This window comes from Heliconius melpomene, chromosome 10 (genome assembly GCF_056956725.1).
Source record: "Heliconius melpomene rosina isolate 202511_hmr_F chromosome 10, ASM5695672v1, whole genome shotgun sequence".
Taxonomy (NCBI): domain Eukaryota; kingdom Metazoa; phylum Arthropoda; class Insecta; order Lepidoptera; family Nymphalidae; genus Heliconius; species Heliconius melpomene.
In genome coordinates this window covers 13,800,352-13,814,407 of record NC_140398.1, presented here as the reverse complement: position 1 = coordinate 13,814,407, position 14,056 = coordinate 13,800,352, and the positions used below count along the sequence as shown (strand labels likewise).

The 14,056-nt window shown below is 31.2% G+C and overlaps 1 protein-coding gene across 1 annotated transcript in view; it reads right to left on the bottom strand.

Annotated features, from left to right (window-relative positions):
* The window catches only part of LOC146535797 (myrosinase 1-like), a 17,254-nt gene extending 3,198 nt beyond the window's left edge, over positions 1–14,056 (bottom strand). Inside the window, exons 1-5 of the mRNA XM_085190944.1 lie at positions 13,819–14,056; positions 6,102–6,220; positions 5,223–5,798; positions 3,495–3,589; positions 1,454–1,759 (exon numbers count right to left, since the gene is read on the bottom strand). Of these exons, the coding sequence (XP_085047070.1) occupies positions 1,454–1,759; positions 3,495–3,589; positions 5,223–5,798; positions 6,102–6,220; positions 13,819–13,862 (1,140 nt within the window). The 5' untranslated portion in view covers positions 13,863–14,056. The remainder of the gene's footprint in view (positions 1–1,453; positions 1,760–3,494; positions 3,590–5,222; positions 5,799–6,101; positions 6,221–13,818) is intronic.

Sequence of the window (14,056 nt, the reverse complement as noted above, 5' to 3'; positions counted from 1 at the left end):
AAAATGTAACTAGCAAACAAAAAGATTTCAGTAGATATTAAAGAAATACATTACGACATCGGTAACCAGTTTATATATAGATCATAATATTTAACATTCGCTATAAGTGTTTTCACAAAGCTTTGATAACTGTTAAGCAAACATAAAGTACAAATACAACAATGTTAATATTAACATGAATAGTATAGATACCTTGTCTGTGCGAAGTTTACAAATGCATTTCGGGGTTTTCATTTTTAAAATAGGTACAATATACGCGTTACTTTATTATATTGATTTAATTTTATTTTATATTCCCGCAAATAGCAAAGGAGGCAGGTACCTAGATACAGTTAAACACCCCATTTCCATTAAGACCTTTTTCGTTTCTTACTCACTTCTCGAGGCAATGCATGTTAAGTGGTGAAACTTAATACAGCACTTTCCCTCGTTACCAAAGTGAGGAATGGAAAATATTAAATATTTCATTATCCTGTATGAGAATCGAACTAGTAACCGTCGTGACTACGATCGCACGCTTGTGCTTTTGTCCCACGACATCGAAGTTTTTATACATTTTTTTTATAGTGTCATTTATTTTTTGTCAATTATTATATTCATTTATAAATTAAATATGAAATATGGCTATAAACCCGTCGATAACAACCATTAAAGATGCTAATTCAATTACTAACGTAAGATAATTAAAAAATCTCGTTACGAGTAAAGTATTTAAAAATATATATGACACATGTATCATAGACTGGTTTGCCTTCGACTTTATTAAATTGATCTACTTGCAGAAAGCGGAATTTAAAGATATGAATGCTTTAAAATCTAATCATTATTTTGAGAATACTGCCTGGCAGTTGTGGATTTAAACATCTTCTAGGAATGGGAAGGAAATGAAAAATGGAACAATATATACATCTAACAACCTAGTATAATCGAGGGGACAATATAAAATCTAAAATATTTTAATTAAATTGTTAATAACATCAAGGCAGTGCGTATACCGTTTGTAAAGCGTTCTCCATAGAAAATTTTATTATGAATAGGATCTTAAGTTAATCTTTGATCTTTAATTTTCTACAACAATATCGACGATTGGTTTACTAAAAGAAAAACAACACAAAAATAGATAAAAGATAAAAATAATACAAGTAGCACTGGCGAAGGGATCATATACTCTTTTATTAATAAAAAGATTAATAAACAGTTATTTTATTGATAAACTATAAAACGTGACCGGTTGGGTGGAGTGGGTAGTGTTAAGACACTTTCTGCTTGAAAGAACATCATTGGCGGCAAGAGATTTCTCTGCAGGACTCAAATCTAAGCTGGCTGCCGTTAATTTTATTTAATTTTACGTGGATTTATTGAAATTTATGTTTAGTTCAAACTATTTTTACATATTTGTTTGCTGCGACATCAGATCATACATATTTTTTTAAAAATATATGTATATGCTTACCTTTAGCCATGCAGACGATGACATCGAAGGCCAATGCTGATCTTGAACTCTAACTATACCGACATCATTTTCATGAGATGGAACAGGACCAACTTCTCCATCAGCCATACTCAAAAGGTAAGTGGTATAATGATTTAAACCGAAGAAATCCGCTGTTCCTCTTATATATGCAACTTCTTCCGGGGTGAACTTGGGTAAACGTGAACGAGTGTAGTTTTGCAGACGACTTTTTTCATCTACAAGTCTTATAAGCTCTGGGGGGTAGTTTCCTTCCTCAGAATACACTGGATGTGCATACCAACCGAGCTGAAAGATTTTTTTGTTTTAAATTTACGCTGTATCTCGCATATAGCAGGGTAGGGCAGTAGAGTAGGCAGAGACCCTATTGTTAAGAAACAGCATTTCCTATGAACCGCCCCGTTGCTTGTTGAGTGACAAAACTCTACACCACTCCTTCTATATCATATCTTTCTAATAGAACGAGGAAATAAACATATTCCGACGAGTGAAAATCTAATCCACAACCGTCACGCTTATCTAAATCTTTTAACTTAACTTCTACTGGCTTCTAATAACAAAATATTGCTCTATAAACAAATACCACACAATACTTGCATATTTAGACATATAATATCTTGGTGTGATTATAAAACTATTTACTAGCTTCAATTATAACATTATTAAAATGTATGATACTTGTATGATTAACGCCGTCATGGCGCAACTAGGACGTGCCTGACTGAACACAATAGTGGTGGTTTCAAATCCCACTCGAGAGAATATTTATGTAACATGTATATATATAAAGTACTAGCGGCCCGTTCGCGGTTTCACCCGCATGAACTATGTTATTATTAATTTCTGTCTCCATGACTACGGTCTAGTGACGTCTGTGCAAAATTTGAGACTCCTAGCATTTGTAGTAACGAAGTTTCATACAAATTTTCGACCCCAAAAACAACCCCTTAGAAATCGAATATTGCAAATTTCCGTCTTAGCGAGCACCTACGTCCTATAAATACCTCCTATGCAAAATTTGAGATTCCTAGCACTTGTAGCTTCTGAGATTTCGTGATGAGTGAGTGACCTTTCGATTTTATATATATAGATTATCGCTTAAACAAAATACGCGTATAGGATCTCTCCTATAAGCGATGGTTGTAGGTTCGATCCCACTGGGTGTTATTAATTATATCATTTCCACACTGTGGACTTGAGTTCCTCCACCCACCATATAATATTAAAATGCTTGAGATAAATATAATTTGTTTCTAATATCTATCATTTATTGATTGATAGATTGCAATTTTACCTTTGTATTTGAAATAGCAATTGAAAATAATCGTCCAATTAAAAACACATTTATTTTATATTTATTGCGTGTTGATTGAATGACTTAGTCAATTTAATTTTATATGGGTATTTATACTCAAATCCAGAATTACTCGAGCAACTTTAACTAGACAGGTTGTAGGTTCATTTCCCACTCTAGGGAATAAGATATTATAATATTTTTATTTCGCTTTTTTTTACCCGCATATGTGACGTGATACACGCGAGAAGCTAAAAATATGCGTAATTATCATTATGCTAATAATAAAATTGAAAAAAAAAAACAGTAACCTACTTTATAAAAAATGCAAGATAAGTACGTCTAAATTAGTTAATTGACAACACATGACACTATCAAGTAACACAAGTAGTAGATACTAATTACTTAAATACGTCGAGGTGACCTAAATGAGGCCGTCGAATATATCGAATGCGGGCGAAAAACGGAGAACAGAGTATCCTAACATCAGATTCTCTTCATCTTAATATTTCAGAGACAAAGCATTAAGCTAAACAATATACACATATATAAATCATTGGAAGTAATCCGTTTTCTTTTTTGTGAAAAACATAGCGCTACTATTTAAAATCTCTACTTTGTCATACAACGAAAAATTGGAAACGAATTATTCTGATAAATATTATAATCATAAATATATAAGAAATAATGCAAAAGAAAAAATCTCAAAGATTATAAAGACGGGCTTACATGTGTTTGAAGGTAGCGTTCAACAGCCTCTCGGTCCTTCGAAGAATTAGTTTTTGGCTCGGCCCAATTAGAATCTAACGACATACCGATTTTACCTGAAATAATGATTACAAATTATTTGTTAATGTCATACCATAATGATAGTAATGATTTTTTTAGGGTCACGCTGTATCCCGCACATAGCAGGGTAGGCAGAGAGAAGCTAGTGTTAAGATACTCCATTCTCCATTTTGCGGAATTTTGAAGGAATTGCTTGTTGATTGAAGGAACTTAAAGCCGCGCTTTGCTTCGACGCCAGAGCGAAAGCGAAGAAAATTCAAATATTTCATTTCCTCGAGTGGGAATCGAACCCACGACCTATCCCGTTTACAGCCACACTTTGTACCTTGCGGCACGACCCTCAAATGACTTATAGTTTTTGTGTTTGTAACTTAAGTGTAATATATAATAGCAGTGGATGCAATTTAAATTCCATTTATAAAATGCAATAATACGATAAATTTCACAGTAATTAAGACTGTGAAATTTATCCTTTTATTGTTAAATTATGACATATTGTAAATGTTACGCCAGCAGTTATCATAATACTTTTATAAGTTTTTATGTTCACGTTATAAACTTTTAATGACCTATTATGAAATTAAAATTACTGTTGGTAGATTGAAATTGAAACCTGGGACTTATAATTTATTTATTTTATATAATTATCGACGACAAACGCTGCACTGTTAGCAAGTACCTGAACGCGATAGTTAGAGGTTCAATATTCACAAAACCGTATTTTTTTATATTTAAAATCTTTGTTAATCAGGTTTGGCAAGACAATTTTTGGCAACAAGTTCCGCCTCTTATAACATACGTAATGTTTTTAAAATAAGCAATAATTGGGGCATCTTAGTTGTATTTATGTAAAAATGCGGAAGCTGAAATAAAATAAAAACTGTCCAACTGCGAGTAGGACTGGCACACAAAGGGTTCCGTACCATTAACTATAGAATCGCGTTTGTTGTGTGAGAATTCTCTTGAATAATTCTTTTAATCTGAATTTTTGTATATGTTGTTACAGCGACTACAGACATACGTTATATGAGAAAATTTCAACTATCAGATACAGCCTGATGACAGACGAACACACAGCTAATTATTAGTAAAAGGGTCCTGTTACCCTTTGGTTACAGAACCTTGAAAAAAACAACTATAAATTTAACCAGGTACACTCTAAAGTTATGATATAGCAATTAAATTATTACAGTTACGTAAGGTAAATATAAATAAGTTTTTAAGTAATTAACTCGACGTATACTTTGTAAGTAATCTTTGTAAAGGCCAATTCAATTAATTAAAAAAATTATGATCAAATTACATTAAGAGGTAAGAACGTGCTTAAAACACGTCGAAGATTGAGAAACAAAGTTTAATTGTAATGATTCTATCAATATTTATCTCAGTAACTACCTCTAAGCAATTTGCTGTGTCCATGGGTTGTGGTATTAACATTCCACGTATGTGAGTAAATAACCTCATCGAAATGTGTAATTTACTACGTAATTATAGTTTAAAATGGAAATATTTATTATTTTATATATTTTATTAAAAAAAAAAACGAGAAATTTATGAAAGTTAACTTTCAAACACGGTGAAAGTATAACATGCAGTAAGTTACACAACGTTTAAGTGAAATTAAAAAAGTTTAAATTTAATATTGTCGTTTGTAGTTTTTTTACTAACCTCCGTAAATAGGACGATACTGTTGAGCGAATAAATGGTAGACGCTCGCGTGCGCTTTCAGTAAATTATGGGTGCATAAATATTCAGCAACACCGTGGCGGTTGAGGGCCGGCGCCCGGTACGTGTTGCCGTAGCCCTCCAAGCAGGTCTGCATCGGCTCATTGAATGTCACCCAATACTTCACTTTATCTGCAAAGTTTTCAAACAGAACGTTCGCGTAGTCCGTGTAATAGTCTATGATGTGAGCATTCGTCCAGCCACCTATATCTTGTAACTTCTGCGGCAGATCCCAATGATAAATTGTAACCATAGGTGTAATGTTATATCTTTCCAATTCACTTATTAAATTTTTATAATACTGAATGCCGAGAGGATTCACTTTGTTAGCTAAACCGTTTGGTAATATTCTAGGCCAGGACATGGAGAATCTGTAAATATCAACACCGAGTTGATGGACCATTTCAGCGTCTCTTTTGTATTGATGATAAGAATCCGCTGCCACTTCTGGAGTAGACCCATCTTTGGTAAACTTTGGATTCGTGTGAACTAAATGATCCCATATATTTTCTGTTTTTCCTGAAAATACAAACGAAATTTCCCATTAGTTTAAAAAAATCCCATTAATAATATTTGTAATATATAACTCAAATACACAGATTTTTGGGCATTACACATATTTATAAACTTAAAGGTAAAAGAAGTAAAACCATAGTATGATGCTTATGTAACCTATGAACATTAAGTATGTATTTATTTTTTAATTTAATGTTTATAAAAAAATATTATAATAAGTAAAATTTTACTAAAAAGTTTGAGGACAGCTTGATCAATAAATCAGTTCAAGACGTCCAAGTATATTCATAGCTACGAGTATATTACCATCCACGTTCCAAGCTCCTTCTATTTGTATAGCTGCAGTAGAAACGCCGAAAAGGAACCCTTTAGGAAATGTATAATTGCTTTTGGCACCTCCAGCTAAATTTAATACTTCGGCATATCTGTAAAAAAAAACGTTTAGACTTTTAAATATTTTTCCTAATACAAGCTAATACATTTAAATGTCGCGTCTTTATTTTTAATGGAAGGATCACTTAAAGAGGTTGCACGTTAAACTCCAAACTGGACTCTAACGATTTAAAATAACATTGAGGTAATGCTTAAATCTTACAGATTTACATATTCAAAACATTAAATAAACATAATATTAGTATTCACAATAAATAATGAAGTATTTTTATTTTATTATTTATTATCTTTTAATTTATAAGTATAACTTTGATTAAGGTTACGGCCAACATTACGGTTGAACATAAATCAACGAGTTTTTGTTGAGGGTATGTCTTTTTTATGTATTATTCTAAACTGCGAAAATATCAGATACAAATCGAGTTTTAATCCATTAATAATTCTTATGTAAAAGTTAAAAATAGAATATTTTGCCAGCCTTGTATAATTAATATAAATTACCAGTACTACGTAACCCTTAAATTCTTTAAGGAAATTACGAAAAAGTTCAAGGTAGAGCTGTATGTACCTAACATAATTATTCAATAACGCTATATCATGACGTCCTTACAAGGTCGGTATGACATTACATTCAACTGGATACACTCTCACGATTATATTTGAAGATACCAGCTGAGCAATAAATAAAAAACCTTAAATTACATTTATCGCGGCAAAAGAGCCAGTTGAACGTATTTACATTTTGTAAATTTTACAGGAGAGCAAAAATACTGTGAATAATCACCACCTCAAACTATTATACTACCTCTATTAATAAGTCGGTTAATAGAATAATATAAAATAATAAAAGAGGTGGCGATGATTATTCACAGTATATTTGTTAATTATTATATTATTTAATTTTTTTTTGGTTAAATATTTGTAAATTTGCAAATAAATTTTAAATTTGTAAAAGGCTGGACGCCAGGTATAGAGCATTGAAGAGAGATCACCTGGATTCTATGAAGGCCAATTTGTTGATGATGATATTCGTAATTACATCTTCTGATATGACTTAAGTTAACTTAGCTTAGCTTCACGATATATACCTAGTTAAAAAGTGTAATAGCGAAATAATGTATGTATATTCAAGTGAAATATATGCAACGATTATAGAACTCTCCATTCTCCATTCGAATTCTAGGTATAACGTGGTATTTGAATACCCGATATGAGTGGTGGAACTCAACGTCGTTTTTTTTCTCTTACACAACCATAGCATTCATAGTTTTATAGTACTTATGCAGATGATGGCCTTAGCGCCACCATAGCCTCAAAACTGACACTTATGAATCTATATATAACATAATGACACATATGAAGCTCAGTATTTCATTATTTATATTGCATCTTTAAATAAGTAATAAGAATTATTCTTACAGCAAAGGACAAGCAACGTATTCTGAACTTGAAAGTGTCAATCAATTTAGTACCTACCTATATTTAAAGGGAATTTACCTGTAATTGTAGTGAATGAATCAGGTACCTCATAATGATATATATTGAATGTTACATTTGAATTTTTAAATAGTAGATATATATGTGTATTTTTTTCTTTACACATCTGACAGAGAGAAGAACGGACTAAGAGAGGTCTCCAAATGCAGACGTATGGTGGAACTCAAAGTAGTAAGTTATCTAACGAGAGCGAAAAATAGTTTTAATTTTTTTTGTCTGTTTGTTTGTATGTTTGCGAAGCGGGCGAAGTCGCGAGCGGGATCCTAGTTGGCAATAAAAACATAGGGCTTACGTCAATTGATCGTTTATCAAAAACTCAACATGTTGAAGTATCTACCTCTTTATAATTAATCAATTCTATAATAATCCATTACATGACTATATGCGGCTTTTAAATTACAATTGAATGAACTGTATGTGTCTTCATATAACTTTAAAATTAATTAGTTAAGAGAAGACTGAGTAATAATACTAAAAAATAAAAAAATGCTATTAAAAAACATTTTGTGAATGAATAAAAAAACGCATTTTTATATGATTAATATTATAAATAGTTCATATTTACTTTATTAAAAAAATAGCTAAGACATTAAACAAGATCGACTAATCTTTTTATTTGCATGAAGCTAGTTTATAGCTAGTTTATATTATTTTAGACAAGAAGATACAGAATATGCTACACTATAGTGAACCATAACAATTGCATAACTGCTATCAAGGGAGCTTAATTACTTCACAGAAGTTATTTTGCATCGGTTAAAATCTCGTAATACAAAATTGACACTGTAACTGTGAAATATCTAGATTTACAAATACTCATTTAGGTTTGTGGTCTAACCTACTTTTCACTCATTTTTATGCTAGTGCAATTGAATTTATTACTTCAGATTGAAGAGAAAGTGGTTCACAAAAAATATTATGAGTATAATTATGAAAATTATAATAACAATCAGTTTTAATTATCTCTCACGATAATATATTATATAAATTATTGTAAGCTTTTCAGTAAACTATAAAGCTAATTTTATGTATACTTATCCTATACTGTTTATTGATATTAATTTAAGTCTTAATAGTTCTACTATAATTTTTATTAATATTTAGTAAAATTTATAAATAATTTTTACGAATGTCTATTTTTACATATTGCATTATAAAACTATCAAATTAGTGCTTTTTTTCTGTCTGCATATCCTTCACCTATAGAAGGCTTAATAAAAAAACCGTAAAAGCGCGAGTCGGGCTCGCTCACCGAGGATTCCGTATAAAAATTGGAGGTCTCGAGCTTTTCTGAAATTCAAGCTTAGCTTAGGCAGAGCCCTTTCGTTATTATTTTTTAAGATTTAACCACACATGTATAGTTTTAATTTTTTTTCCTGAACTAGTACTACCTGTACATGCTAGATGCAAAATTTCATAATTATAGGTCGGAAGTAACCTATTAATTTGCCTTTATAACAATAATGCCTTTTTTTGTTTTGTCTGTGCAATTATGGACGAAGTTATCAAGACACGGAACTACCAGAGACATATTATGAAAGATGGCACTATCGACATCTGCCGGGCGTGTCATCGACCTGGGGAGTCCCTCAGACATATTGTCTCTGGTTGTTCTCATCTTGCTAATGGCGAGTATTTGCATAGACACAATCAAGTAGCCAAGATAATACACCAGCAACTTGCTCTTCAATATGGCCTTGTAGAATTGGAGGTGCCTTACTACAGGTACAATCCCATGTCTGTTCTTGAAAATAGCTGTGCTTTGCTCTACTGGGATCGGTCTATTATTACTGACAGGTATATTGTTGCCAATAGACCTGATATAGTACTAGTAGACCGAGCGGCGCGCCGCGCAGTGATTGTTGACGTTACTATCCCACATGATGAAAATCTCGTGAAGGCCGAAAAAGAAAAACAATCTAAATATTTGGACCTAGCCCATGAGATTACCGCCATGTGGGATGTCAATGCGACTATCATTGTGCCGATAGTGGTTTCGGTTAACGGTTTAATAGCGAAAAGCCTCGACCAACACCTTAAGAGGCTATCGCTTAGCTGTTGGATCAAGAACCGGTTACAGAAGGCAGTAATACTTGAGACGGCACGTATTGTGCGGAGGTTCCTCTCTCTGGAGCCCTAGCCACCGATGGCTTGGACCCTTGTCCCGCCCTCGGAAGTGTGGTTTTTTATATTTTTAAATGTATCTTTTTTATAATAATTTATATTTAAAAATGTAAAATTGATTCGCTTATTTAATAAAAGTATATTCTGTGTATGCCTTTATAACAATAATGCCTTTATAACAATACAAAAGGCCGTATCTTATTTTTTCCTTTTTCCTTAAAAGGTACAGAACCCTAAAAACGACTATTACGTTATTAAATTGGTTTGGAACTTTCCGAATACCGCTAAAATATACTTGGCCTTCTAATGAATCTAAAATTTGAAATTTCAACTCATTTGTGATTTCAAATACAGCGAGCTAAACGTAATATAAATACCAATAAAAGATATGTTTACATAGCAATTTGGTCACAATTAACCCTACATAGGGGACTTAACATTGATATTGGCACTACAAGAATTTACTGGGTCGGTATTTCCGCAAGGAAAACCTTCTACAGGGGCCGCTATATTGCGGAAAACGCCTCACAATATTTCAAACGTGTTATTATGCTTCAAATACCTTTGATGTATTTATCATTTTTATGTCACTGTTTGATTCATTAAAATTAATTACAATTTCATGTCTCGAACTGGTTCTGTAATACTTCGAAATTGATTTAAAACCTCTTATGTACTTATTTATAAGTAAAGCTATGAGGATTAAGGAAGTAAACGCAGTTAATTGTGACTTCAAAATTCAAATCCCAATAATTTGCCAGATCTTTTCTAGATAGAAATACTATCGAAATTGTACTTTGTTACTAAATTGTAATTAAATTTAAGCGTTTTATGTGTTTTATCTTCTCCGTAGCATGTTAAATTACTATTTTTATTAGCAGCTTCACTAATAGGATTTACAATCATATTTATCGCTTGTAGTGAAACACGTCTAAACTAGATCGAAGGCATTGTACAGAGTAGAATAGGATTCTACAAGTAGGTGCTGTAATAATGAAGCAAGCTCACAGATTGATTTGTCGACAAAAACTTTTATCTTAACGATTATTGAAGAACGATATATAAACATTTTTAGACTTGAAATTAGATTTTTACAATGTTCATGTAAATGAAAAAAAATAATTATCGATAATTTCGACAATTTTATATTATAATTATTATTAACTTATAAATTTTATATACATCGTTCAATAATATTACTTACATCCATAGGTTTTTTTTTACTTAATACATACTCGTATATACTATTGAGCTCCATAAATCGTGACCTATAAAATAACCTGTTTTGATTTGTTTACTTTTTATCACATAGTTTCGTGAATAAAATGTAGGAATAACTACATATGTGAAATTATTTAAGAATATTTTTATTATTAAATGAATAAAGGATAATAAAAAGGAAAGAAATAAATTAAGGCTTATAGAAATAAATTAAGGCTTAGGGGAAGTGCCGCAGGTATAAGGTGTAAAACCGAAAAAATAAACAGATAATGTAGTGAGCAAATATATTTTCACTGTACCTATTTCTGATTTTCTGATCTGTTTCCACCATGAGCTAAACGGACCTAGTAAGGACTACGTTGAATTCGCAGGTGGAAACTGCATACTTCTTTTATCTTCAATTCCCACCAAAGAAAGAGAAAGAGTTGAAATTAACTCGCTCTGTTCTATGGAGGCGAAATATTTACAAAATACAAAACTATTGGTTGAAATATAAGTAATATTATTTAGAAGGAGTGTGTTCGCCCTGAGCAGTTCTCTTTCGCGGTGAAAACCGTTCTTTAGCTTTTGAATTGAAATAAAAAATTGCTTTGACCGTTACACAATTATTTTTAATCACTTGTTGAATAAATACATTTAAAAAAGCTATAAAACTGAAGTTAACCTCGTTAATATTGCAAAAGATAGTTTATTTTAAACTGAAATATATCAATACTATAAATTTATTAATTACAAAAAATATAAATTTGAAATATTAAATTAATTTAAAAAATTACGAAATAAATTCTTATATTTTCAATATCATGTATATGTACCTATAGTACTACTTTCTTATTAAACTGTGCTTTATCTAATCATATCAGAGTTAGAATTTTATTTATCCTATGACAATTCTAATTTCAAAAAATATTATAAAAGAAGCCAGTAAGATCCAGACGGTTCTTACTGGCTTCGGCGGACGGCCGTTAGCTTCTAACAACAACACCAACACAAAATAGGTTGAATATTTTAAAATATCTATCTATACTGTCATACATTTTTTACTTAGTAATTTAAATCTTTTGGCATTTTATTTGATTTGGTTCGCAATGATGTCGTATTTAATAGAAAAATGTTTAGCTGTTTCATATCTGTCTAGCTAAGGTAGGTGCTCACGGTAAACGCAGTTTTTCCCCGTGTAAATCCTGATTCCAGCGGGAAAACCAACCCTATATTTTGCTCTATAACCCATTGCAAACTTTCAATGAAAGCCACATTACGCTTAATAACTTTTGTTAAGATGAAATTTTATTATTTTTTATGGTTTAGCTGGACTGTTAAGGTGTTCATCATCTGATAAAATCATAATGGAATATTTTTTCGTCCAGTATTTCAAAATATGTGCGTGTTCAAGCAGAGAAACAGACAGACAACATTTTTAAATTCTGTTAGTTATTTAAGCCCCTCTACATAATTATTTCGCAAAAGTAGGAAGGCAGACCCTGGTAATAGCCGGGATTAATGCCAGGAAGAAGAAGACATAATTATTTCGCAAATATATTCAATGTACAGACACCATTTTGTTACTGTTTTACTATAGTAAAATGACATAAGACAGTGCGCGTGATTACGATGATATCTTTGAAGAAAGCCTTATCACGTAATGCATCGGTAAACACATATATACTTATGGAGACAACAAAAAATCATATATATTTATTTAAAATATTTACGACGTAGTTGTTTCCTATTCAAACAAGGTAAGTTTTAATATGGAATGTTTCTCCAAAAACATGTTTTATAATCGAAGATTGTATATATTGGTGCATCACAAACAAAGCATGAAGGTTACTAGTCTGGTACTTTATTAAGGTTTCATTGCTCAGTGAAGGCTCTGACTTGTACTGCAACTAAGTTTCATCACCCATTTATTGAGATTCAAATATATAAATTGCAACTTTCTGCAATATGCATACAACAAGCGCCATTCCTATGCGGAGGAGTGGCGTAAATGTCAACAGAGTACACGTGCGATGCTACAACTTTTTTTTCTTTTTTTTTTTAATGGCCTGATTTTGTGATGACAGACGAAAACAATATAACCTGCCAGTGTCATGTATAGTTGAGAAAACACGAATGAAATTAAACTGTAAAATTTAACAATTATAAATACTACTTGACAGAATTTTAATTGGCAAAATGTGGCCAAAAGAGTTTTTAAGATATGAAATGCGAGCAATTAATTATAATGACAACGTACTGGTGCGTATATTTTTAAAATATTCGAGTCTTGAATATTAATTTATTACTAAGTATTGAATCACTTGTGTATCTTTAAATTTGCATGAAAATACAACAAGTTTAATAATTCTTTATAATTAACGGTTTTGTTTTTTCAAAATATACTAAATATAGTACTCTATTTATTTTCGTATTATTTAAATAAAATTTAACAAGAACTTAATAAATAATATATTTACCATTTCACACCATAACGTATTCAATAAGATTTTTAATAAGGTCTAATATTTTTTTAGTTCATTCTAATATTTATACAGTTAGGAGAAATAATTTAGTTAATATAAAATAGTTATTGACGCGATACATGCAGGAGAGAAAACCTAGTGATAAGTTAATCACTTTGTGGCACTAAGTCTAGAAAATGATGAAGTTTTAAATAAAAACATTTTTCCAAACAGAAATTGAACATTAAAATATTTTCTAAATGCGCTGCGATGTAAATTTTAACTTAACAATAGCTTATTATAATAGTATCTTAGCTGCCTATATAAAAATAAATAACACTTACCCGTAGCATAATAAAATAGAAAAATAAAATAAAATTTTGTACATATTGATTTGTTCTACACTACTTATTACTATAAAAATATCACTTTAAAATATCACTTCAATGTAAATGTACGCTTAATATGTAGTTCTAAGTTCTGCTCATGGCTACGAGCGTAGCTTGATAGAGTTTTTGATAAGGCTTTACGAGTCCAGACGACGTGCACCGCGCGCGCTGTTCGAAGGCGCACTGTATTCTT